The following is a 26,641-nucleotide window of genomic DNA, read 5'->3' on the forward strand; positions in this document are numbered from 1 at the left end:
ACAAAGAGGTGAAGACTGATATTGTTGTGTTAAATGAGTTTGGATCTCATCTAAAAGTTAGCTCAAACGACAAGGGTACTCAAACATATTTATACACTCAACAGTCGGGAACCTGAACGATGTGTGATTAACAACAAACTACAAACAACTTCAAAACCAACTTCATTCAGCACCCACCCTCACGCCTAACGTGGGTCTGGGTCCAATTCCTACATACTAAATAATATAAAATTCTAACAGTACCCCTGAAGCTAAGCTTTAAGCTTGTTGCAAATTAACTCGAAGAATAAACCAAATCAGCCTATAGCATAACCGATGAAGAATAGGGAGAAGCAATGAAGAACTAATAGAGAGAAACAACCAAACATAGTAATCAAAAGGAGAAAAAGTGTAATCAATCATAATAATCATTTGAAATCCGGCTTCCTCTAGCTTGTATATGTGTTTAGTCCCATGCAAATAGGGGTCATTTAAAATTTGGTCCTTGAATTTGCTAATCCTTGTTTTTTTACCACTGCAAAATCGGTCTGAAAACTCCTCCTGTTACTTAATGTCTAAAAATTCACAATCTTCACAAAATAATCAATCAAGAAATCAAATCAATCAGTCACACACATTCCCAAACTTTTGAGAACTCAGCAACTACAAATGATTCAAGCTGGATCAAAACAAGTTAAGAATATAAAGGTCCAATAGCTTAAGTCTAATACTTTATTATTTAACATGTTGATAGCATTAAATTGTTATCATGGAATTGGTTCAGAGTAAAGTCAACAAGTTTCAAGTATGAATTAGCTCAATGGTGGTCGCATCCTTTAGTTTGTCTAGGAGCCGCGGGAGAGGTGTAATCTGGCGTCGAGGAAGGGGGGAGGACTGGTTAGGGAGGAAGTAAATGGGACTTATAAGGGGATGTGCAGAAGTAAATGACGACCCAATGTATTAGAGAAACAATTGACACTGAACAATAGCAAGTATTTGAAGCACGATCATGGGAGTATAATGTGAAGATTGAAGCTACTTGATTGAGGTACTCTATTCTAAAGAAGAAGAGACTATAAATAGAAATGACACAAATAAAGATAAACGGTCATTCTTACAATTGAAATAACAATCAGATTATTTCTAAATAAAATGAGACCAAATCTTCAAAATAAATATTTACATTAATATATCTAATTGTAACTTAATTCACTGATAATAATAATGATATGCATAATTGACAACTCCTTTGTAAACAAAAGTACAATTATTATAGCCATAATCATAAACCTAAGCAAGAAAACAAGACTTTTCTCCAATTGAAAGAAGATTTTTCTGCGATTGAAATAAGACTTTTTTTATGAATTACCACCTGACAGGCACAGGTCACTTCTTTAATGCCAAGATCTTGAATTGTGTGGGTACTTATATCACACCTAGCTAGCTCATTATCTCTTTTTGCAATGAATATCTCGCCGTTCATCCCTACTCCAATAGGATGCCCAATAAAAGGTAATGGTCCAACAATGAAGAGTTTGATCCATGATTCCTTCACACCAATTTCACCAAGAATTGATATGTGAAAAGTAGTCGTTCGTGCTTCACTAGATATTAAAGCAATGGACTCGTTTAACACTGTTAAATGAGTATCCATCCAAAAAAATTTGATATTATTTGTCACAGTTGCGGGTATGGGTGTTAGAAAGAAGTCTTCATTACCCAAATCAAATGACACCAAATATACATTACGCATATCTGTTTCTCTTTTATCCAACCAATGACACACCCCATTCGTGTACACTTGCTTTGGAACACCTACAAGGTTATGATAAAAAGTTGTCATAGCCAAATCAAGTTTCCTCCAAGAATTATTTTTATGGCTATATATCTCCCAGAACGGATTGTATAACACATCTGACAGAGACAAGATTACCCGAGGATCATTCAAACTCCATATATCTAGATGAAATCCCACATGTCTAATAATTTTATAGTCATCTCTAACGTAATCATAACCAAATCCATAAAGTTGGTCTGTAAACCTTACATAAGGTGGTACGGACACAGAAGGCTCGGAAGGAATGACCTTGAATTCGTCAATTGTTGGGTTCCACACTATAGCTTTTGAACTAATACCGTCGATATAGAGACAAATATTGCCATTGATTCCAGAACCCAAAATCTTAATATAGCTAAATTCCTCTTGAAAAAGAGGCGGCCAATCTAATTTGACCTTATTGTCAAAACTCCCACCAGAAATTAAATATAACGACGAAGGGTTTCCAAGATCTTGCCTAGTTTGCTTTAAGAGGAGACATGTATCACCGTCATAGGAATTATTAGAGATGAATCTTTTGCGATACAAGTTCATGAAATTAGGGTTTTCAAATAATAGTACCCATGATTTATGTACACATTTAAATCGAGTCAAAGATTTTAGAGGCAGCTTTGACATAATGGAAGAGACAAGATCATAAGGTATACAATTTCTAACCTTCTCATTTGAAAGAGCCATTGATTTCTCAGTCTTCTCAAACGCGACGTTCACACTCCAAAAGGGGGGAGGGATGGTAATGAGATTATTACAATAGGAAAAACAAAACCCGCAATTACAACTAATTGTTTTAACAATTACAACTAATTGTTAAAACCTATGTTCCATCAAAACGACCTCCGGTTTTGGGTTTATATTAAAAAAAGGATTATATATTTTAATTTAGTTAATCATAAAGAAATAAAAAATTCACTGTAATTAGGGCTTTAACTTTGCTAAATACTTATTTTACAACTAAAACCTTTTTCAACGTTGGCTCATATCCCACAAAAGTGTTGGTTCAACTCTCACTTAAGCATTAGGACATATTTGTTAAGTAATATTGTTAGTATGTTTATTAATGCTCTTGGAACCTTAAAGCCTGTTTTGGCTTTGGTTAGCCATTGAGACCCAACTCCTGTAATCTTTTACTTAAGAGTGTGTTCTGTTGAGTTGAACCACAATTCTCCTCTAGCCCCACTTATTGGTAATAACAGTGAACAATTTGATTATATTTAATATATGTTGATCTTGTAATTAATTCTTAATATTTTGGCTAAAATACACTATTGATCCCCCAATTTTCACAATCTAGCGAATTTGGCCCCTTATTTTAAAAATATACTTTTAGCTCCCTAATTTTAGCTTCAACACAACAACAACATTGAAATCGATCCTTCCTTTAGAAAAGAACACAAATGAATTCTAAATAGATCTAAGAATCAGGCCGAATAAGAAAAAGCAAAATCATATATAATAAATAGTAAGTGTAAGGAAAACTAGATCGCGCCCCCGTGCTTCGCACGGGTCAATGATGAACACAATAAATTAAAAGCTTAAACCTGAAAATATTGTCATTTTTTCTAACTAAAGTTAAAGTCTACCGTGTAGCCTTTATGTATAGGGTGACGATAAAGTGCATAGAACAATGCACATATTTATGTATAGATGTTGCTTTTTTGTATAGGATGGCAACGAAATCATTGTTTTCTTATCTAGATGTAGCCTTTATGTATACTAAATAGCTGCATTACAAAAACTAATAGTTCTGACGATATTTGAAAGTTTTGGAAACAAATGTGTAGAATATAATACATCTATTAACATCAAATTGAAAGGCTGAAGCCTCATGTTTGCATTCTAATTCCTAAAAAATCAAGAAAAAAAGAATGAAAGCACTAATTAAAAATGACATGGGTTAAAAAGTGGGTTCTTTTTCGGACAGCAGATAATAGATATAGAACTTTTGAGCAGCAGCTTGCTTTTAAGGTTTCTTACGATAAAACTTGAACTCGTTCTCCCTTCCATAGACATGCTTTCAGATCTGAAAGAATATATATATAGAAAGATTTGTCAAAATGTAATCATATATAACAGAGGAATTTTGATGATTTGAAATAAATAATTAACAATTTACTCCATATATTATAACATGATGATTTGAAATAAATAATTAACAATTTACTCCATCATAGTGAATTTTGATGAGATGAATTTATACATCATAATCAATATATCATAATCAATATAGAGATAAAACTCTAGTGCTTATCATAAAGATTACAGGGAAGTGGTGCAGCTAGTATCTCACATAACCATATCAACATGTTTTCTTGCATCCCTTGATCTTAAAAACAACACATATAACTCATTCTTTCAAGGTAAAGAGATTAACAGTTGGTATAGATTCTACACTTGAACATTTAGAATGTAGAAATCACATAAAATTACACTAACGGCTCTAACGGAGTACAATTACATTTAGCAAAACTAATCACAACATTTATGAGTAATTTAATCAAAATTTTAATGCAGAAATAACATGTATCGTCAACTTTGACATATTATAAATTTAATTTGACCAAATCATATTTAACCACTCTTGTGTCTCAAACTACCAAACTTTGCTTAAAAGCTCAAACTATTTAATATAGACGTAAACTAATTGTTATTAAGAACTTGATAATATAGAAATGATGCAGAAAAAGTATTTTTAGAGCCTTTTTAATGTTACTATGTTAAAAGACATATTGCCTTTACTTTTTACTCTTTTAAATCTGAAAAAAGACATATATTAACTTCAAATAATGATGTGCACTCCCTGAGTTAAAACAAATGTTAATTCACTATACTTGACATAGTTTCAAATTGGAATTGGTAAGTTCCATTTGGATGTTGAACTGCGCAAATCAATGAATTTGCAAACTAATTAATTTCAAGCATTCTCTAAATGCAGATCAAAACTTCAGGTTTTCGTTACTTTAACTATTGTAAAATATAGTTCAAGAAAACATAGGTAATCTATAGCAGCAAAAATAGTTCCGAAATAGCTTCAAAAATAGTTTAAGAATGAGATTGATTAATTTCCTAATTTGCTATGTAGCTTTTTCTACTTTAGTTCCATGTCATTAAAAGCATAAGACATGTCTTTATATCCATATTGCAGCATGTTGTTATGTGTAAAACTACTGTTATCTGAAAAATCTAATTAGAAAAATTTCTTAAAATAAATCCATGCTCAAGCAGTCAAACACATAATTCAAAAAAATTACTGGAATTCCCTGCCCAAAACAGTCATAGCTAAACTAAACACATCTCAGCCATGATAGTCCTAGAACTTCCTGCCTAAATATGTACCGAACTATATATAGTTCACATTAAAACAATTAAACATTACTTTCAAACACATCTCAACCACGAAAGTAAAGTAATGAATTTGTAATTAATTAGCTACCTGCATGACGATGTCATCTTTTAGAGCTTTAAACTCAGTAGCAACGCATTTAGGGAGAGGATCATCGTCGCAGGCTTCAACATGGGGATGCCAAGTTTGATGATTCAACTGTTATGCGCAAGGTTTCAACCTACGTAACCCGAAATAATACTTAAACACACATTGTTACACACAATAATTGTATATGGAAACATATAGAGGGTGTGAGAGAGAGGGAGAGAGAGAGAGAGAGAGAGGCTTACAGAGGTGAGAAAGAACATTGTTGCGATTGATTCTAAAACACACAGTTTGGCCAGGTCTTCGAACAGCAGGTTTGATATTAGCGCCTTCTGAAAATCTCTGAGGAACACATAGATGCTTCCAATCAAGCAAGCAGTCCCACCTATTCCTACAATCATCGATCAACATAACCTTTGTCAAATTCTTCACAAAAAATCATCATACTTTACCATCTGAAAGGAAAATTATATAATAAAACAAAAAAAAGGGTCAGGCAAAGAAAAGGCACATGTTATCAAACCCAATTTGAGAATATATATATATATATATAGAATAAAAATGACATAGGTATTGCTCTCTAATGTATCTATAAGAGCCAAAATATCTACAAAAACATCCTGTTATAGTTTTTTCTCTCTTCTATAAGTTACATTATAATGAATGCCAAAAATGTGAATGAAACTATACCCTTCGTTAATAATCATCACAAATTTAGAACACCGACCCTTTGTTGAGATAGATTAAGATACTATAAATCAAAAAAACCACACATTCAGATCGTGCATGTCATAATTGAAGTTAACTTTATGCCTAGCAGATTTGACATCAACGTTTCTTTCATGAAAGAATCTTAAGTCAAAAGTGCAACACAATAATTAACTTAATATCAAGCCAAACAACTTAAAGAAAAGGTGAATTGGTAGTTAAATCTATTCTAACTAAAATAATAATTTGCATATACATAAAAATGCAAATTCCCCTTGCCAAATGCCTAAAACGAAAGATGCACTACTTTCCAACATATAAGTATATAATGCCACCTTCAGTGCAGCATCATTGAGTTGAAGCTTTTCAAGTGCATCTCGTATCTCAGGAAATCCGGTACCAAAACCAAAAAAAATTGATTAACTCCAGCAACATTAGCGATTAACAATACAATTCTTTTGTTCAACAAAGAGAAAAAAAATGCAAATAAGAAATCAATACCGGTCAGCATCAATAGGAAACAGGCCACATAACACCATAGGAGTGGCTTCTTCATATCCAGGGAGTGAATTGTCTGCCTTTCTAAAATGGTGAGTGATCGTGTCACCCACTCTGGCAGCAGCTACTTTTCTTATTGATGCAGATAGATAGCCCACCTATTCAAGCACAACACGAGATATCAATGTTCATATTGAATTAAAATTTCTTCTTTATCTTTCTTTACAAAATTAACAGCAAGAAAAGAACAAACTCAACACTTCATAAAATTGTCAAGCCAGAGAAACATGCATAGACAAACACAGACATGTTCAGGACGAGAAACAATACATCAGTGACATATATTATCTCATCATATTTGTTATGTCAACTTAAAAGTCGTTATCTGTTATCTACTTTCATGTTTCACATCAGAAGAGCAATGGAAATGAGGAGGGGGGATTGGAGAAACGAAAGTACTAAACAATATGGAAACAAAATCCTTCACATATCTACCTAATTCGCAAATCAATTTTTCCTAAATAGCAGAAGAAGACAACTAATTTATGATATTCAATTTTCCTTTGTTTTTACTCATTCATCCATTTCATTTTGTATCAGACACAAACTTCTCACAGCTAATTATCTATGACTAAAAATCCCTTAATTGTAACACTGTCCTTCAATTGTTTATAATTAGAACAAAATCCTTCAATTGGAAGCTCATCCATTCAATTTTAGGGTGTCGAATAGGAAGGAGTTTATTATAATCAATGTTACTACACAACAATCAAAGAGTTAAATTCTTTAAATCTTACATTCCTTCCTTGAATCTTCAATCCGGTTCATGGTAACCACTCACTCTTTCCACCACCTGATCCATTCCTTGAATATTACAGCCTGCACAATCAAATTTAGCAAAAAACACAATTCGGCACACAATCGAAACTAAAACTGAAAAATCAAACCGTATGAGAGAGAGGGGGAGGGAGTTTGAGTTTGAGAAGGGAAATTTGAAAATGGGTTGAGAGAAGAGGAAGAAGAACCTGATCTTCACACTTTCACTGGATTTCTTTCCCAAGATTACGAATTGGGACGATCTGAATAGAAGAAACATGGAAAAAGTGAGATGGAATGAGAATTAAGGAGAGGATTAAGGAATTAGTAAGAATTGAAAAAAATGATTACCCACCTGAGAAGATAGAGGATTGGATGAAGAAGAGGACGAGGGAGGAGAATGCTTGCCTTGTCTCATTGAGAGAGAGAGAAAAGAAACTGGTTATGAGAAGAGAGAGAGAGAAATAGAAAGAAGAAGCTCTGTTGTGAGTTGTGAGGGAGGATGGCCACGTGCCTTGTGTGGCAGTGAGCCTTGTGTGGCATTGGTTTATTTTGCTGTACTTGTCTTTCTAAATGGTCAATTGTGTGGTGGCACTGTGCATCTCTATTCTTTCCATGTAAGCATGATCATTACACTGACAAAATCAGAAGACAAATTTTGACCGAAGGGTAAAGTTGTCATTTTAAAAATGTAGCATTTTGGCTCCAAATGAAGGGCATTTTAGTAAAAAGTGTTAGGATTTGCTTAGGGTTTTTCTAGGGTTTGAGTGCAAATTTTCTTTTCATTTATATTATTAAGATATCAACAGTAAATAATAGAATAAACAACATCATCAACACCCCTCCTCGGTAAGACTTCAACTTCTTCTCATTCTTACAAACCAATTCTTCCCCTCAACCTCATTACATGCATGTCTCTCATTACAGACATCACCTTCAACATTCTATTACGACCTCTCTCCCCTATAACCATCATCATCCACCACTCGTACTTTCCAAAAACACCCTAATCTCATTAGCCTCCTAACTTCCTCTGACGACTTCCATCTCATCAACAAATTCAAAACCATAACCCCAAATGTCCTTAGTCTCATCAACAATGGCGCTGAATCTCAAACAGTCCTCATAGACATTTTCCATACTCTCACTTTCTCAAATCATTAATTTGTCGCCACTGGTAAGATAAATATTTAGCAATTGTCCGTCTTTCCGCTGGTAAATATAAATATATAATAAAGAGATGTGATGAGTTACATGACAAATAGATATCGTTGATAATAAATATAGAAAAATCACAGGATAAATGTTGTCATTGATACATAAAAAAATTGGATAAAATTTTTACATTCACACAAAAATTTGGATAAATATTATTATCACTGATAGATATAAAGGAAACACGAAACAAATGATTGTCACTCATCTCATTATGTTAGTTATCTTTTGTTTGTCCATGAGGAGCAGAGATTGCTTTAGTGATTGCCATTGGATTCACTTTGGCTCTGGGATTAATTTATTTTTCACTTTCTTTTGACGAATTTTTCTGTTGAAAATCTCTACATTTTTTTACAGAAAATTAATCAATAACCATAAAAATAAAAACATAATATCATTGAATTCTTCCTCGTGAGTAATATTTTTGACATTTTTGCAGAATTGGAGAAAACATGGATTAGAGTAGTTGAGATTGTAACGCTTAATGAAAAGTAAAATGAGAGATAATTGTCCGGTCATGAGGGGAGCTCGGAGATCATCTATATTGGATCAAAAGCAATCACACAAGTGAGTTGGACACTGAGTTTATTTTTTCTCTCACTTATGTATTGCCCGACACTCACTTTTTTTTATCTAATTAGATACTTCTAACTCACTTCACCCTTCATGCAACAATAATTTGAAGTTAAAAAAAGTAACATTGGAATCTTGTAAATATATGGAGGTGAAAGTACCAACTGTGGTGAAAGTGCATATGTGACAATTAACCAACAATCAAGCTAACTAAGTAATCAAGTAACCAATCACCTAAACTACTAACGGAATTGTATACTCCTAATTATCAATATTCTTTAACAACTAGAAACAAATAATCACAAAGAGATCAACAATAGAAGAAAAATATGTTGTCATTATTCAAGTAAAGAGAATGTTGTGGAGATGAATTCCAATTGACCATATTCAAGTTCATACAAGGCCTAATGTCATGTGCCCTTAACACAACAAAACGATTTGATTGATCTATATATACCCTCTCAATGTTCTTTCAATTGAATTTGAATTTTCTACAACCAGGAATTTCCACCATTCACAAATTCAAAACATCGATGATCGTTTGATTAAAGATTAACAGTCCCAATTATAAGGAATCTGAATTCCTCTCAAGTCTCATTAGCAATTCTCACACCTCTACCGTTAAATATGGATTAAATGTGTATTATGATTGCCACGTACGGCTAGTTTATTTAACAAAATGATATAATGTTAAGATTTAAGATATTTGATTGAAGTACTCTTTGTACAAAGAAGAGATTCTTATTCGAAATGACACAATTTAAAAATAAAATATAACAAGATCAGACTATTGCTTGGCGCCAGAGTAATAAAATAATATCACGCAATTAAAATAATAGATGAGAAAAGAGGAACTGAACATACAATATTTACGTGGTATCTCCGATAAAAGGAAGGGAAAAAATCAGGGGATAAGAGTACGAGAGAAGTTTCACCGAGTGATAGAAATTACAAGATCTCTCTCTAAATAAAAGGTGTGACAAATTGCTTTCTCGCTTGAAATAGGATAATATTCACACTAGGACAAACCTCAAATGAGAAATTATATTTTTCCCCTGACTCTCTACAAGCTCTGGCTCTTGTTGTTGTATTACTACTTGATGGTACTATAAATTGGAGCAAATAAGCTTGCTATTCATAGGAGAGACAAACCAAGTTTCCTTACATGTTGTTTACCACTTGTTTTCCTTGCAACATGTCACTTCCATCTCATGTATCTTACAACTTTGTCAAAACATGCAAAATGTATGCTCATGTTTGTTGCATAACATAATGAAAGAATACTTGCACAACATGTTTGTGCATTTCAAGTTTTTTATTTCATTTTGCTATGCTTTCCTCTATATCAAATATGAGCACACTTTTTGCATCTTCTCTTCAATATATCACATACTTTAAAATAAATGTTGGGTATTTTACGTAATTGTTTGCAAAGTCACTCTGAAATTTGATAAGCTTCATTACTAACCCATTAATCTTGAAGGACTTGGTTGATTGATTTGGATTATAAAGAAAAAACCAACGTACAAAATTTAACATAGTGGGATATCTATTTCAGCAGAATGAAATGAAGCTCAACAAAGATATGTTGAGGTTTATATCATCAAAATTTCTAAATATAAGGTAATTCTAGTATTATAGAAGGCCATTCAATAAAGACAAGATATCATTCTAACAATTCAAATAAAAAGAGAGTAAATACTCAATGAATTCTAAGATTCGGATTATCTAATGTTATCTTAATTTGTCAGATACTCCTAATAATTATGATTGTATACAAAGGTAAAATTAAATACAATCATAAACCTAAACAAGAACAGAATAATTTTCTTAAATTGAAAGAAGGCTTTTCTGAAAATGAATGAAGACTTTTCTTATAAATTACCATCTGACAACGATGGAACACTCCTTTAATGCCAAGCTCTTGAATTGTGTGAGTACTTAAATCGCACCTAGCTAGCTTTTTATCTTCTTTCGCAATGAATATCTCGCCGTTCTTCCCTACTCCAATAGGATGCCCAAGACAAGGTAATGGTCCAACAATGAAGAGCTTTATCCATGATTCCTTAGCACCGATTTCACCAAGAATTGATATGTGAAAAGTAGTCATTTGTGCATCATTAGATATCAAAGCAATTGACTCATTTAACAAAATTAAATGTGTATCCACCAATTCAAAATTGATATCATTGTCCACATTTGAGAGTATGGATGTTAGAACGAACTCTTCGCTGCCCAAATCAAATGACACCAAATATACATTATCAATATATGTTTCACTTTCACCCAACCAATGACACACTCCATTCATATACACTTGCTCTGGAACACCTACAAGACTCCGATAAAAAGTTGTCATATCCAAATCAAGTTTCCTCCAGGAATTACTTTTAAGGCTATATATCTCCCACACAGGGTCATATACCACGTTTGACAGGGATACATTTACCTGAGCATCAAAAAAACTAAATAGATCTGTATAAAATTCCACATATCGGATAATCTTATAGTCATCTCTAACAAAATCATAACCAAACCCATGAAGTTGATCAACAACTTTTACATAATGTTGTACGGAAACAGAAGGTTTGTGAGGAATAACCTTGAATTCCTCAATTTCTGGGTTCCACACTACAACTTTTGAAATAATATTGTTGACATAGAGACAAAGGGTGCCATTAATTCCAGATCCCAGAATATTAATATCACGATCATTATCTTGAAATGGAAGCGGCCAATCTAATCTGACCTTATTGTCAAACCTCTCACCGGAAAATAAATACAAAAATGAATGATTATGAAAATCTAATCGAGTCTTCTTTAAGAGGAGATATGTATCATCGTCATAGGAAATATTAGAGATGAATCTTTTGCGATACATGTTCATGAAATAAGGGTTTTCAAATAATAGGACCCACGATTTGTGTACACATTTGAATCGATGCAAAGACTTTAGAGGCAACTTTGACATAATAGAATAAACAAGATCATTAGGTATACAATTGCTTACCTTCTCAGTTGAAAGAGCCATTGATTTCTTAGTCTTCTCAAATGTGATGCTCTCACTCCGAAAGGGGGCAAGGGTGGTAATGAGGTCACTCCGAAATGGGACCCACTTATACTTTCAATTCAAAACAACTTCCGGTTTTGGGTTTATATAGAAAACAAGGAATATATATTTACTAGGGGCGGATCCAATGTGGTGTGAGGGTGTGCACTGCACACTCTAGATTGTGAGGGTGTGCATTGCACACTCTAGATTTTGAAAATTTGCATCAATAATCTTATATTTTTGAATTCTGACGCAATTAATTAATTACTACAAAATTTAGCTTAGTTTTTCTAATGAAAATTCAAAAAAGACACATCAATGGGTCGGACACATGACCTTATGGTTGTGGATAACAAGTTCTACCACTTAGCCATTCTGACACTGGTGAGAAAGAAAACCAACGTGAGTTAACTCACGGTGGGATTCAGTGTGACTTAAGTCACGTTGCGTGAGTTAAGTCACATTGAGTTTAACATCTGCGTCACGCAGGAGTGTTTTTCGGAAGTTTGGTTGTAAATGAGCAAATCTTGTTGGGAGAAGAGCGTTTTTCTAACTCTAGCATGTACAAAGTTCATTTGGATGTATATATTTAGATATTTCTATCTCATTTTGCAAAGGTTGCTAGTATTTTAGCCCATAACATTTTCTCTGTATTTCATAATTTGTATATGTTGTGTGTTCAAATAATATGAGGATTCCAAGATAAATAGATGCACGACAACGACAACGACAAGTGATGATATACATAAATGCAAAATGAAATAGATGCACGACAACGACAAGTAATGATATACATAGATGCAAAATGAAATTTAGTAAATTTTTATTATAAGACTTCTCAACATGGATGCAAATGAAATTTTTATTTAGAGAAATTTTTATTATACACACCAAGTCTTATAAAAATAAACATGGATGCAAATGAAATTTGGTCAACATTCTTGACATTTTTAAATTTAATTGACCAATTCAACATGAAGGGAAAAAAAAATACTAATTTGACAATAAAGAAAGAACCTGCTTGAAACTTAAAATTAACTTAAAGGACTTTCGTGTAATTTTGTCCAAATAATATGCAACATTACGAAGCTGCTTTCAAAATTGACAGTTTTATTACTAAACAGCAAAAGAGTGAACATTCAGTTATTCCATCTGATATACATTTTTCTTTAGTAGAAAATTCATGCCTAATTTTGTTACTAGGTCTAATTGCCTGCATTATAATGCTAACAGCATAACATTAACATTAATCTATCTAACCTAAAATAATTACATCACTATTTCTTTCAACCATTCTTTAAGCTATGTATACATGTGTTCCAAATAAACATCTTGAAGCCAATTAAATATGCAGCTCAGATGTTTAAATGATCCTGCCATCTAACACAAACCTAGAAAAATGCCAACATCTTACTAAAATCTGAGGTGAATCTGAAAGCAAAGAAGACATGAGATCCTATCGAAATAGTTCTGGAAATGACCACATTATGAACCTTGCAAAAATGTCAGACTCCAGAAACTCAATATGAGCAGCCCGCCCGATGAAAGAGTTTAAATTCTTTCCATAGGCAGTAGCATCAAAATTGACATCACAACGCATAAATACTCGACGTTCAGAGGGGTTGGCACGGATTTGGTCCAAACAATCATTAAGCATCTCTAGGAACACTCTACTCTTCTTTGAATTGTCAAGTGAAGCAGCCTGACATGATTCTATTCTAGCAGAATGGTAAGGCACATAACCATCCTGAAATAAGCATTAACAGCGGACATGCAGAGGAAAATTAGAAAAGTGGAGCAAAATAGGAAGAAAAAAAAGGTTCATTTTACTCCCTTAATAATGCATTATCATGCAAACTTCAATCTTGTTTTGGAAAAGCAACTTTTATTACACAAACTTCAATTAGGAAAAGCACCTCTTTAGTTTGTGAAAAAAAATCCATTTTATTTTTGTTGTTTCGCTTTTAATTACAAAAATATTACTTCATTTTCACTCTCCTGTTTTCAAAGTTTTGTAAGCAAATAGGTGAACATAGTTAAAAATTTGATTTTCACTGTCTCTTGTATAAAACTATGGATACATACAATAAAGTGAAAACAATGTACACTAAGTAAAAAAAATAAAAAATTATCATTTTCTCAAACCAAGCAAGTCCTAAAATATTTCAACATGTTTGTTTCCTGTTGGGAATCAGTTCAGTTGCACACTGAACATAAGACACTTAGCAAAAGATATTATCTAATAGAAGATTAAGTTTCACATGCATTAGCATATGGACCGAATCCATCAATTTAGTTTCAGTTCTAAAGACCTGTATTAAAGACCAGACACTAACATACAGTCATTGGTTATAATGCTCGGAAGTAAATAGCTTTTCTAGAAATGATTAAAATAGTCACAAGACTGGGGAAAACCTGAGGGGACGATAGCAAAATTATATGCCTAAAATGATCCAAGGTCTTCTGCTGAAAAAAGGAAGAAAAGAAAATAACCATATTAGAACTTCAGCAAATTAATTAAACTCCACATCATATATGAATGATCAGGGGCCTTTTATTAAAAAACAAGTCCTCTTTGGAACTTTGGTGAAGGGAACCCTCAACTTTCAAAGTAAAAAATTAAATCAAACCACCAAGGATAGTGTGTTAGCTGCTTCCATGAACTAAGAGTCAATGCATACATTCAGTTGCATGATTTGTACCAAAAACAGCCATTTGACATCAAAACACCAACTTCTGAAACATATTTCAAAACATGGTGCTGGTTGCCATTGACTCACTTTTCATAGGATACACTTGCGAATATTGTCAATGGAAGTCATTGTGTTGACCATATTTTCCAGATTTCAAAACATCAACATCATTTGATGTTATAAAATACAAGCAAATGTTATTTGAACACATTATTAATTAACGACTTGGATTCAATATCCATATTGGTATGCAAGATAAAGCATAATAAATGCTTTTGGTATAAAAGTGTGGTCTACAAGAACAATCACATATCAAAATGAGTTATTCAATTAATTTAAGTCTTTGAGCTTACGCCCGTGTCCATTTGTTCTGAATCATTGTAGAACATCTTCCTTACCTTAGAAAGTTTATAGATAAATGTATTTTGAATATCTGGATCATCTGTGAAGGTGAGCTGATGAATGCACTGTGTGCCTTTTAGTTTCTTCCAAATCCATAACCCAGAATTAAACAGCGAGTTTGAACTGTAAAGATACCCCAAATGTGGACCAGACACTGAAACATATGTATGTAAGTATCTTAGAAATGGCACCATCATGCTATCTGCAATATAAGAAAAAAGTTAGCACCAAATGTCAAACAGATGAACACATTCAATGCTAAGAGTATGACCTACCAGCTATTGCTGTTCTTATAATGAGGTTGCCAATAGAATGTCCAACAAAACTCAGTCTAATATCCCTCAGATTTCCACATCTTGATTCTTTATCCATTTTCTTTTTAACAAAGGAAATAACTTCCTGCGCTAGCCTTTGACCCATTTCTCTGAAGTCACCCGATGTTTTATCTTCATTAGCCTGTGACATCAGAACTTCTACCTTGGGATCCATCAAAACCCATTGATTTCGAATAAGTCGTAGATCCAGATGATGCCCCTGCAACATTTTCAGAGACAAAGAATAAGCATCCAGCCAACTTTCAACAATAAGAAGCTGACCTGTGTGCGTGAATCTTCCTCAGAATATTGGGCACAGTTGCAAGCTACAAAATCTCTGGAAATAGATGACACCATGATTGGGTGGTGAAGAGCATTAAAGGCAAAGGGTTAAGTTTTGGCTATGGAATGAGATATCAGGTAATGATGGAAGATTAGTATACTGAGGCCAAAACTGGCCTAAAGATGTTTTAATCTTTTATCATTGTGCTCACCAATCCTTCATGGTCAGGTCATGGACATTTTATTTACCAGCTTCTTCGAAAGAAGGGCCAGGCCAACCACTTGCACATTTTTGCTTGATCTATTTTGATAATGTGACTGTTAGAGTATATAGAGACTAAGGCTTTTATTGTAACTAGTATTAGATAGTTTAAGTATCACAGCTTAGCCTCTTAGAGTGTGACATGTGTCATCACTTATATGCATCCTAGAATGCATCTATAAATACAATGTAACTCTCACTTTATCATTCAATACAAAATAATCTCTTTCTCTCTTTTCTCTCTCTCTCTCTCTCTCTCTCTCTCTCTCTCTCTCTCTCTCTCTCTCTCCTCTTTCTCTCTCCTCTAACTGAATTCTGTTACAAGCTTCACCATTGTTCAACAATGGCGGTTGTTGATTTCTAACAGTGACGGATAGTCCGCCACTGATTATTTACAATCCATCTCAGTCAAAGAGGTAGATAAATTTAACAGCATTGAGACATACACAAAAAACATGTTGTCGTATTTAAAAGATTAGATGTGTGCAGAACTTGCCTGAAACCCATGCACAAAGACAACAATCTTCAACACGCGAGCATTGCTTTGTGGGGCAGATTCCTGGTTTGCAGTGTCTGAGTTGAGTGTAGCTTCAAAATTATGTGAATCTTCCAGTATGACATTTCTCAGGTATGAATTTTCACTGATTGTGCGCCTTGGTGCATTTGTCACACGTTCAACAATCACAATTGGTATACGTAAAGGATCTCCAAACATTTGCATGTCTTGAATTGATTGGTTGTTAATCTGCAAAAATGCAATCCATTAATACGTCGTACATATATGTAAAACAGGAGCTAGCGATCCACACAAATTGATAACTACCCTCATTTGTGCAATGCTCCTTCGATGAAGTTCAGCACGTGTAGCTGCAGTCTGAGGAGGCTGTATAAAAATAATTCAGTTTTAATAATATGCATAGAGAAGTTTTTCTGAAGTTCCTTTTCCAATGCCTGACATTAAAAATATGGAAGAACATATAAGAATTCACCTCATCAGATGACTTTAACAAACTGGAAACTCTTCTGTGCACGCCACGATAAGAAGACTCGTCATTCCTACTATTTATATAATGATGAGGCATCTGTACCTTAGAGTAGACCATCCATATTGACCATTCTGCTTTCCTATCCTTGGCCCAAGCATCACGCAAAAATTCTAGAATCCTTGTCTTGTTATCTCTAGAAACAAACATAGAGCAACTGATTAAACATGGTAAGATAATGGTTCATGATACATGCTCATGTTAGTGGAAATGTGAATGCAGATTTAACATTACATGCATTCAGCAGAATTATCATTTGAAAGCAAACATTGAAAAGATGCCTGAATGAGAGAACCAAAGTAGATGATATAATTTAGCTGCCCTAGAAAATGTTCCGTTATAGCACAAAAGGGACTATTCAAACCAAATCATCATATACTTGCACATTGAAAGGTGAAATTGTAGAGGAAATAAACCTCTCAAGAAAACTATAATCATACTTCTATCAATAATGTTAAAAAAAAAAATGGAACCAAAAGAAAAAACATTGACTCGGGTTTGGACATGAAAAACACATTTTGTTGAATCTTAATGATACGTAATAAAAAGCAAACCTGTGGAATTTTAGAAACGTGTTCCACAAATAAAACAATTGGTCTCCCACTGAATGGCAACAGTCCAACAAATCACTCTCTGACAAGGAGTTAAGCTTTTCAGCAATCAGAAGATCCAGAGCACCATCTCCTCTCTGCACAAGAAGAGACGATATAATTAATAAAAAAGAAAAAATAGAAAGAAATATAAACAGAGAAACAAAATAGCAATATGCTGCAGCATGAATAAAAAGGAAGGACCTCAAGACCATTTTGTGGATTGCCCTGTGCTGAAATTCCAACAACTGTTGCAAACTGATTTGCATGCACAACATAATTCAATATTTTCTCATTGTTCAGTTTGGACAGAAACTCTGAAATCTCAATAGTCTGATCAACTGCTTTGCTAAGTTTTTGTAATTCTTGAAGTAATATCTCACGAGCTGTTAACAATGCTTTAAGAAGCGTTACATTTTTCATATCTATAGAGGCAACTTCTCCCTTGGCCTGGTTTGTCACATAAAGAATTAGTTAATGCCTGAAAATAAATGTCTAAACGACAAATACATAAATAAAAATCTAATCCATGGTTACCAGAATACAGAAATAAACATTCATGAACGTCCTACAAAAACACTTTTCTGAATGATTTTCATCCCATTTTCATTGCTGGCACGAAGTTTTTTCATAGTGTCTAGAAGCCAAGTTGTCTTTATCCCAATATTGCCACACTTACAAAAGTATATTTTGGCATGAAACTATTTAATATGAGATGTTATTACTCCCCTTTTAGACGAACAGTTTACTTAAAAGTAAAAATATTTTGCAAAAAATATTTATCATTTGCAAGATATACACAGGTCAGAGAATTCTCAAGTTAGAACATACATCGAGAAATCAATATAAAATTACAATATAAAAAAAAAATGCAATCCACATAGATTGGAAAACATGTGCGTATATGCCAGCGAATACATGCAAAGATGAATTCCACCTTGGACCACGCAAACTTGGATCCAATAAGAAAGACAACACTGGCAAAAATATGCATGAGCATCAAGCAAAATGCCTGATTTCTAGAAGCCAAGTGTAATCAAGCAAATAACACAAATATGAAATGAAAGACAATTTTGCAGTAAATATTTTGAACAATGCAAAATGACCAATACATCAACAGTGAATCCCATAAAGAAACATTCAATGTATAGAGCATACATGGTTCAATGTGTCATAACTTTTATCTATGACGACTTCAGCATTGCGAGAATTGCTGAAACGGAGAATTTAAACATGTTACTCTGTGTAATCGAACATGCATAGATAAAGTTGAAAACAAATTGGCTCTAATGAACATTTCAAAAGTAACAAAACTAGAAAAATGAAGATCAAATTGGTTCATACTGGCAATTAGATGTGACAAACCTGGGTACCTTCAATGCAGATAGGTAAGGGGCAGCTCTCAGTAAACTGGCATGTACACTGACATCAACAAGAGCAGCATGGAAAGCATCAAAATGTACAGGACAATATGAATGCAGTCCTAAAAGAGCTTTGGGAGGAATTCGAAATTCATGGACAGCAGCAGGGTAATCATCCAGAGCAGCTTGCAAGTCGGCACTGTAGATTGTAAACTCTACTCAGTATACAGATTTCACTAAGGATATATCAATCAGAAAGAAACAACCATGTCTTTTGGACCCATATCTATAGGCCAATAAGTAAACTACTTTAATCACTCACCCATTTTCAACCGTGGGAGCATACATAAGCTCAAACTTCAAAATTACAGCAGTTGTAGGTAAACCCTGAAATTTAGAATCACATCACATAGTTAAATAATTAGAAAAGAGAATCCTAGAGAAAGTGATGGAAAGTAGAATTAGAATGAGAGAAACAATTAGCGAATTCTCTGACAACTAAATCTGTTATTATCAGTGTTGTCAATGGTGCACTATAGCAGTGTGGAGCAGCTCCTAGCCGCTACAAGACATGCAGTAGTGGAACAGTTAAGAACAGCGGCAGCTATAGTGGCCAAAACAGCAGCTTCCACAGCCACTATAGCGACGCACCTCATGATGTGAATCGAAAATTCTAAAAAGCTCTTAACATTCAAATGTTACTGCTTTTATTTGGGTATTATCGGAATTTTGCAATTAAAAAACATCATAACAACATTTGGGCTCTGTCACTTTGTCTCACTCATGCCGTCATGTTTCACCCTCGCACCGATCAGTCATAGCTAGTTGTTGAGAATTTATGTACTCCAATCTCAAATATAAATCAAAAAGTATTCATATCTACTTTCACTCTATTTAAAGACGTCATTTCAAAAATACTTCTAAATTAATATAGGTTTTATTTTGTAATGATTCTCTTATTATCATAGAACAAATGATAACAAAGGATATACTTTTATCAGATCAACAAGATTAATTACATTTAACTAAATTTCTTAATAAGGGTGAGATTAGTTACTTTTGATTGTAACTTAGACTGGAGAGAGTATACGGTATAGTATAATTTTATATAATAAACTATATAAATGTGTGAAAATGTAAAAATAGAAATCATCCTGCTAGTGCTATCTGCTATAGTGGTTTTTTGGCCGCTATATTGATATCCCCATTACTCTTATCTTCTGCGTATGTTGTCAATGTTTGGGGTATAATCTGAGAGCTGGGATGTAATTTCTAACCTCAATCTGTGACCTTTGTTATTAGAATTCTTTGCATTTTTTTAAGGCTAGTTTACGGTAGCTGGGATGTAATAAGCCCTGTTTATTATATGGCTTGTTTTTCCAAACTTAGAAGCCTTTGCTTTGATGTATAAGGGCTTACACAATAATACAAAGTCACATGTATTATATACTGTTTGGAATTGAATATATCTCAATGCTTGTTGTAATTGTGAATTGAACGTTATCAGGTTTTGACAGTCCCTGCCTTATAAGTAGATTTTTCGATGTTGAGATAGGCCCTAAGCTCATATTATAAGATGGTATTAAATTCTATACTAGATCTATTATTGGACAAAGATCTCTATTATTTCCACTCACACTTGTTCATGTTTCATATGGTCATTTCCGGGTACGAGGGGGTATGTTGAAATCCCAGTTATTCTACCAACATTAGTCTACTAGATAGTACTTATGAGGATTGGACAATCATCACCTTATAAGCCCAAATTGTAAACACGCCAAGATAGTCTACTAGATGTGTGTGCGCGTTATGCATCAAGAGAATTATTTTTATGCAAGAGTGAGGGGAGAAAATCTTCAACATCGATTCTTACTATGGATTGTTAAGATTGGAACATAAAGGATTAGTAAAATTAGTAATGTGGCAATGAAATAACGTTTAATCTTCACAATTATCATGTTATATGGTCAAGACTCCTACACTCATAAAAAGAACCTTGTGCTAGACATTATTTAATTGGTAGGATTTTTCACCCGACGGTGAAGAAGTATTCAGATACCCATTGAAGTGAATAAGTTAACTACAACATGTATGCTTCTTCTATTATGTCCAAGCTATATCGGTGGCTACTGTGCTGGAGAGTATAAACTAAATAAACTATAGTAATATAGATGCCAACCTCGTCAGTGCGGTATCTGACCTAGAGGTCTTCCTACAAGATAACTTAGCACCTAATATACAATTATTACCAACTCATAATATACCCTTTCCCCTCGAATACCCCTTCAAATGAGAAGAAAATTAGAGAGATCGTTACCTTAAATCTACTAAGAGACAAATTAAACGAGACCATCATACATAAATGAACATCCTGCCTAGCATATTTTATCCGAAAAGGCTGTGTTGAGAAACTGTTGTCTGTATCATCAATCCTCCAAATACCATATAGACTGCAAGGACCCAGATCAGGAGCTGCAGAACAGAAAAATTTATACCATGTCAGTTATATATAGGTGCACAAATATATACATCAAGTAAAGAAGCCAAGTTCATAATAGAGAAACAACAAGATACCACAATCTCACGCGTTGAAAAAAACATATCCTTGGAAAATTATAATGCAATCCAGATTTATGGAGTAAACCTATGAAGCACGGAAACGGACACTGGACACCGGACACGACACAGACAGACACCGACACGCCGCACCGATAATAATTTGATAAAATCACATAATTCAATGGAATCATATGTGTCGTGTCGCTGTCGGTGTCAGACACCGACGCATGTTCGACACCGGGACACGCCTAATCCAAGGAGTGTCCGTGCTTCATAAGTGTAAACAGTCACGGGTTAAATAGCTTCCGGTTCAGCTTTTTTAACTATTTTGAGCCTCCAGTTTCAAATTTCATTGCACATAAGGATGTAATTAGTTCACCTTATATATCTGGAGTTAATAACACTTGAATGTTGAAACCCCAAAGTATTTTAAAATGCTTGAGAGAAATTACCCAATTCCCCATTTATTTATGTGTTGAGATCTCACATAAACTAGAGATATGGCCAAATTAGTACTTAGAAGGCTTGGATACCTCACACCTTGGGCTAGATTTGTGGAGTTAGGTCTAACTAACCCAAATTCTAAGATAGTAATAGAGCTCTCAGCATTGTAGACTCTACGTTTAGATCAAAATCCTAACCACCTTCGTTGTGATCAACCCTAGGTTGCCCTCATTGTAGCCCATCAGAACCTATTGTTGATCTGTTATTGGGAAGCCCATGCATGTCCAGTCGTGTGAAGATGGTGCGTTGATATCCCGTATCAACTAGTGACATGGACAATCCTCATCCCTCGTGCCACATTTTGGGGTTCAGTTGGACCTAGCTGCAACTCTAAGATATTGAAAGTCTTGCAAAATCAGATCACTTAATTTTTGGGATTTCCTAAACTAAAGGGATAACTGTATTTGTAGACGTAATTTACATAAAGACATGTTGATATTTCTACAAGAATCTCTTCTTGAATAAAATGGCAGTCACTCTCTATCTTTGGTTCACTAATGAAAAGACTAGGTACGAGATGAGAGTTAAGAGTCCCACATTAGATAATGATATAGCCTGAATACTAATAATGGTTATAAGTAGGGGACAACTCTCACCCTGTGAGCTAGTCTTTGGATTGAGTTGGGCCCAAGCCCAAATTATATGATGGTCATTGGTATCAAAGCAAGGATTGAAAAAACCTAGCTTTCTAGTCTTCTATACTGCCAAAGGGTAAATCCTAGTTTTGGTTTTTTTGTAGGGTATCCAAGGGCACACAGCTGATTGGACCAGAGGTCGCCAATCAACCAAGAGCAGATCACGTGTCACGTGCTCCCATGAAGATTTTTGTGCAGTGGTTTTACCAGCAGCACATGGGGTACATGTGCCACTATCCAGTAGAAAGTTCGCCATGCTGTGAGTTCTGCCAGCTTTATTGTTCATTCTGAATCCAAAGATTTCTTTCTTTTGTTTGGTTTTTGGGTGCATATTATTGATTCCTGTTATTGCATTCTAGGTTTAGGTGCTTCAATTTCCAGGGTGTGTTGTTCTTCGTCTAGTGCAATCGTTATTTTTAGGTTTATTCATCAAGAAGTAATCCCTTGGGTTTGTCTAGTCTTGTGTGTAAATTACAAAAGTCTTAGTATGACCTTTAAACAGTCCCTTATATAGAGAGGTTTGGTCGACTCAGCAGGGTTTTACCGTAATTTAAGACAATCTGCTTCAAAGCAAACCGCTCAATGTAATTGAGACGTTTAACACAAAAGTTGCATTCTTGCGAGGAAAATCATATGGAACTAGCACATGATAATTAGTCAACGTTGCTTCTTTCATCCAATCCAATCTTTTAGGATAGTATTAATTACTTCATACATGTATAAAAAAAAAATCAAATGGTGATCATCTCTCTATGCGCTATATTGCTGAAGTGTTTTTGGGGTCAGCTGCTATGCACCGTTGTTCTGAGAGGAAACAATTAGGTCTTTCCAAAATCTAAATATGGGAGCTAATTCTCCTACCCCTCATTTCCCTTCCATTCCCCTATTCACATGTTATCCAAACACAATGTAACGTATTTAAATAGCATGTGGGAAATCCTCTCAATGCTCATGATAATATTTAAAGTATTGCAAAATCATACCTCAAATTTAGGAATTTTCTAAACTACAGATCATGTTTTTCCAAAATATTTGCAGGAATAAAAATTAATGCCATACGTCAAGGATATTTACAGTAATCAAAAGTAACAGCACATGCTTTTCCAAAATAATAAATGGATAAAATAAATGTTATAGTTCACAGATCCAATGGGTCACCAAAGAATGTAATGAAAACTCTATTGCTAAGTTGTGTTGTCAAACATCAGCCATGACAGTGCCATGGCAGATATCGATGGTGGAGTTTTGGAAAACCGCCATGATTAGTTTGTGAAGGATGACGGCGCCATGGCGACATTCGTCAGATATGGCGGTGCCGTACATCGCATATGTCGGCGCCATGCATCACATATGTTGGTCGTATGTTGGATTTTTGGCTTTCCTCCATGGTTCACCATCCGCCACCGATAACATTGTTGCCTAGCAACACCACTTCCCTATAGTTTAAACTATCGACCTACTAAAGGTAATATAAACAAACCACACTATTGCACAAATATGACACATTTTAGACATATTCAGCAAAGGGAAATTGTTTTGAAAATAATACAACAATGATAAAACCCATTTTTTCAGCACAACATATCATCCATATGACAGAAGAAATCATGCAATAAAGTGTATCGACAGCAAATAAATTGCAATAAAATTTCACAATCTAAAACAAACGATTAATTCTATAGATAAAAGCTTAAGCCTAAATGCCAGAAATAAAATATGCGAGAAATCCAAATAATACCTTAGAGTTAGAACATCAAACATAATGATTTCAAAGTTTCTACTTAAAGCAATAATCACGGAAAAAGAAAATACATTCCACATTTTCTCAAGAACCTGAGTAATATACACTTAGAGCATAATTATGAAAAATCACCTTCATATTGAACAACTCTAGCTGGAATTCCAAAAGACATATTTTCATTGTCTTCCCATCTCATAGTAACTTTAAGCTGATACCATCTATATAAAGCAAAATATGCATGTCAGTTAACTAAGACTTCAAAATAAAAATTGGAAAGAACAAAATAGAAATGGATGAGTACCCCTGATGCAAAAGGTCAAGATTGTGAAATCTATGAATGTAGATTGCAATCTCCTGCACAGCTTCAAACATGGCCACCGGCCTGACCTTTAGGGAGTGTGGCATTACATCAGATAGCCACTCTACTGCCCAACTTCTATATCTCAAAACAACAAACAATCCTTGTTTACTTATTGCGGAATCATATCACAATAACCCAGCAAAATAAGCTTTTCTCCTGTCTCTGAATTCTAAATAAGCTTCCAAGTCCCTTTCGATTCAGATCCTATTGAATCTATCAAGTGTCGCTAATGATTGATCGAATTAACCATCTTGGAAATGGAACATTGGTTTGTAACTTCTAACGTTCTCTCTCAACACCCTCCACAGTCAACTGCAGCTGTTAATAAGGATGATAAAGGTATACGATCAAAAGCGAAATGGTAAATAAAATATTTGATCAAAAGCATTAACAATATCCAACTTTTGAAAGAGTCAACTGCGGCACATGCATGCCTGATATATGTCACATACATACATTGTTATCAACTCAAGATTTAAATCATGAATCGGATGTACTATTTTTTGAATCAAAAATCAAATGTTACTCTGAATCATAAGACAAGTAATAAAAATATGTCATTTTTAAGTAAAAACAAGTGCATGACGGAATTATAAGCTAATATATCGTATCATATATGAACCTCAAAATAATTCAAAATTCAAGTCATAAACAAAAAGGAAAAGTGGTTCCTACACTAGGTTTAGCATCTCTTAGAATTTGGGTTGGCCCTAACTCAAGCTTACAAAACCGGCTTGTAAGGTGAGCACTACCCTAACTTATAAACACATGTTCAACTCATATCCCATCCAATTGGACTCCTATCACACACGGCCAGGACTGGACATCTGAAGCCTGATAGCAGGTGGTCCAATGGAATTGGTACTGACTTTGATATCATATTAGAATTTGGGTTGGCTCTACTCAACCTTACAAAACCGGCTTGTAAGTGACGACTGCCCTCACTTATAAACACATGTTCAACCCCCATATCTCATCCAGCATTGGACTCTAAACAGTGTTGAATCGAGGTACAACTTGCATGTATCGAAACATAGTAATGACTATCCATACATACATATATAACATAATACTTGTTCAATCCATAACATTTCCATAATTTAGAAGCCAAAACTGCAATTACTTGTTCCTTATTATGGAACAAAGCACAATTTACATAATCTGCAACACACCGTAGCAATAAGTAACATTAAGATTGTAAACAGAAACAAGTTGAATTATGATAAACTAATTGTAACACATTTTTCCTCAGAAAATGTAATAAAAATCGAAATTTGCAGGAAAATTTTGCTAAAAAAAGCCAGGAACAGAAACGAGAAAAAAATGAAAGAATTTTAAGAATGAAAATATTACCTGAAATTGAGAAATGGGGAAATGTGGTAAATTGGTTGCTAGGGTTTGTAGTTACGTGAATTATGATCTCGGGTTTCCGGGTTAATTAGAGGGAGAGGTTTAGTGGTAAAAATCAAACGATAAAAAAAATGTTAATTATGTCAAATTCATTAAACTAAATTTAAAAGGTTTATATTTTACGATGATCAAAAACATATTTAACCCTAGAATAATAAATGTGTTTGATTAAAGGTCTTGAGTTCGAGTTTGTTATAGTTTTTGGAGAAAAGTAATTGTAAATTCAAATTCATTTGATCGGAGTAAATTTGATATTTTATTGACTCACTCATTCTAAATTTATTTTATTAAAATATAATAAATACAACAATGTGTCACGTCTCATTAATGTTTCAATGATGTTCAAAACCATCGTTAATTGTATTCATCAAATAGTTAA

At 34.0% G+C, this 26,641-nt stretch overlaps 3 protein-coding genes and 1 long non-coding RNA gene across 12 annotated transcripts; all 4 read right to left on the bottom strand.

Annotated features, from left to right (window-relative positions):
* Nucleotides 1-1,257: 1,257 nt before the first annotated feature.
* Nucleotides 1,258-2,494, bottom strand: LOC146952861 (F-box/kelch-repeat protein At3g06240-like). The gene has a single exon (XM_085742172.1). The coding sequence runs from the start codon at nucleotides 2,492-2,494 to the stop codon at nucleotides 1,262-1,264; it is 1,233 nt and encodes a 410-aa protein (XP_085598298.1). The 3' UTR covers nucleotides 1,258-1,261.
* A 1,098-nt stretch (nucleotides 2,495-3,592) lies between these two features.
* LOC146952862 (uncharacterized) lies at nucleotides 3,593-7,854 on the bottom strand. Of its 2 annotated transcripts, none has more exons than XR_015007908.1 (7): nucleotides 7,621-7,854; nucleotides 7,475-7,528; nucleotides 7,247-7,328; nucleotides 6,287-6,607; nucleotides 5,489-5,634; nucleotides 5,247-5,376; nucleotides 3,593-3,836 (listed from the first exon to the last, which is right to left on the bottom strand). It is a non-coding gene; the product is annotated as an uncharacterized LOC146952862 (long non-coding RNA). The 2 variants fall into 2 exon arrangements; XR_015007910.1 differs by having other exon boundaries at nucleotides 6,453-6,607; nucleotides 7,621-7,782.
* A 2,898-nt stretch (nucleotides 7,855-10,752) lies between these two features.
* On the bottom strand, nucleotides 10,753-12,120 carry LOC146952863 (F-box/kelch-repeat protein At3g06240-like). The gene has a single exon (XM_085742286.1). It carries the CDS (start codon nucleotides 12,082-12,084, stop codon nucleotides 10,852-10,854), a length of 1,233 nt encoding a protein of 410 aa, XP_085598412.1. The 5' UTR covers nucleotides 12,085-12,120; the 3' UTR covers nucleotides 10,753-10,851.
* Nucleotides 12,121-13,198: 1,078 nt separating this feature from the next.
* LOC146952864 (uncharacterized) lies at nucleotides 13,199-26,262 on the bottom strand. 8 transcript variants are annotated; one of them, XM_085706765.1, is made up of 16 exons: nucleotides 26,206-26,262; nucleotides 24,793-25,170; nucleotides 24,624-24,709; nucleotides 21,370-21,524; nucleotides 19,375-19,439; nucleotides 19,057-19,251; nucleotides 18,850-18,904; nucleotides 17,896-18,141; nucleotides 17,656-17,789; nucleotides 17,048-17,237; nucleotides 16,882-16,941; nucleotides 16,555-16,803; nucleotides 15,476-15,734; nucleotides 15,197-15,402; nucleotides 14,521-14,571; nucleotides 13,199-13,852 (listed from the first exon to the last, which is right to left on the bottom strand). In XM_085706765.1, the coding sequence occupies exons 2-16, from the start codon at nucleotides 24,894-24,896 to the stop codon at nucleotides 13,562-13,564; spliced, it is 2,346 nt and encodes a 781-aa protein (XP_085562891.1). In that variant the 5' UTR covers nucleotides 24,897-25,170; nucleotides 26,206-26,262; the 3' UTR covers nucleotides 13,199-13,561. The 8 variants fall into 8 exon arrangements, with proteins under 8 accessions (XP_085562891.1, XP_085562906.1, XP_085562938.1 ...); XM_085706780.1 differs by having other exon boundaries at nucleotides 24,793-26,013; XM_085706812.1 differs by lacking the exon at nucleotides 18,850-18,904 and having other exon boundaries at nucleotides 14,521-14,568; nucleotides 19,065-19,251.
* Nucleotides 26,263-26,641: the final 379 nt, after the last annotated feature.

Source organism: Medicago sativa, chromosome 1, assembly GCF_051527215.1.
Source record: "Medicago sativa cultivar Bolivia chromosome 1, Bolivia_mono, whole genome shotgun sequence".
NCBI lineage: Eukaryota > Viridiplantae > Streptophyta > Magnoliopsida > Fabales > Fabaceae > Medicago > Medicago sativa.

Excerpts from the sequence above, each read along its gene's own strand:
- LOC146952861 (XM_085742172.1), bottom strand. The coding sequence starts at position 2,494 with ATGGCTCTTTCAAATGAGAAGGTTAGAAATTGTATACCTTATGATCTT.
- LOC146952863 (XM_085742286.1), bottom strand. The coding sequence starts at position 12,084 with ATGGCTCTTTCAACTGAGAAGGTAAGCAATTGTATACCTAATGATCTT.
- LOC146952864 (XM_085706765.1), bottom strand. The coding sequence starts at position 24,896 with ATGCCACACTCCCTAAAGGTCAGGCCGGTGGCCATGTTTGAAGCTGTG. Across the intron at positions 16,804-16,881 it reads GGAGCATTGCACAAATGAGG|ATTAACAACCAATCAATTCA; the intron begins GTAGTTATCAAT and ends GCATTTTTGCAG. Across the intron at positions 13,853-14,520 it reads TTTTGCTATCGTCCCCTCAG|GATGGTTATGTGCCTTACCA; the intron begins GTTTTCCCCAGT and ends TGCTTATTTCAG.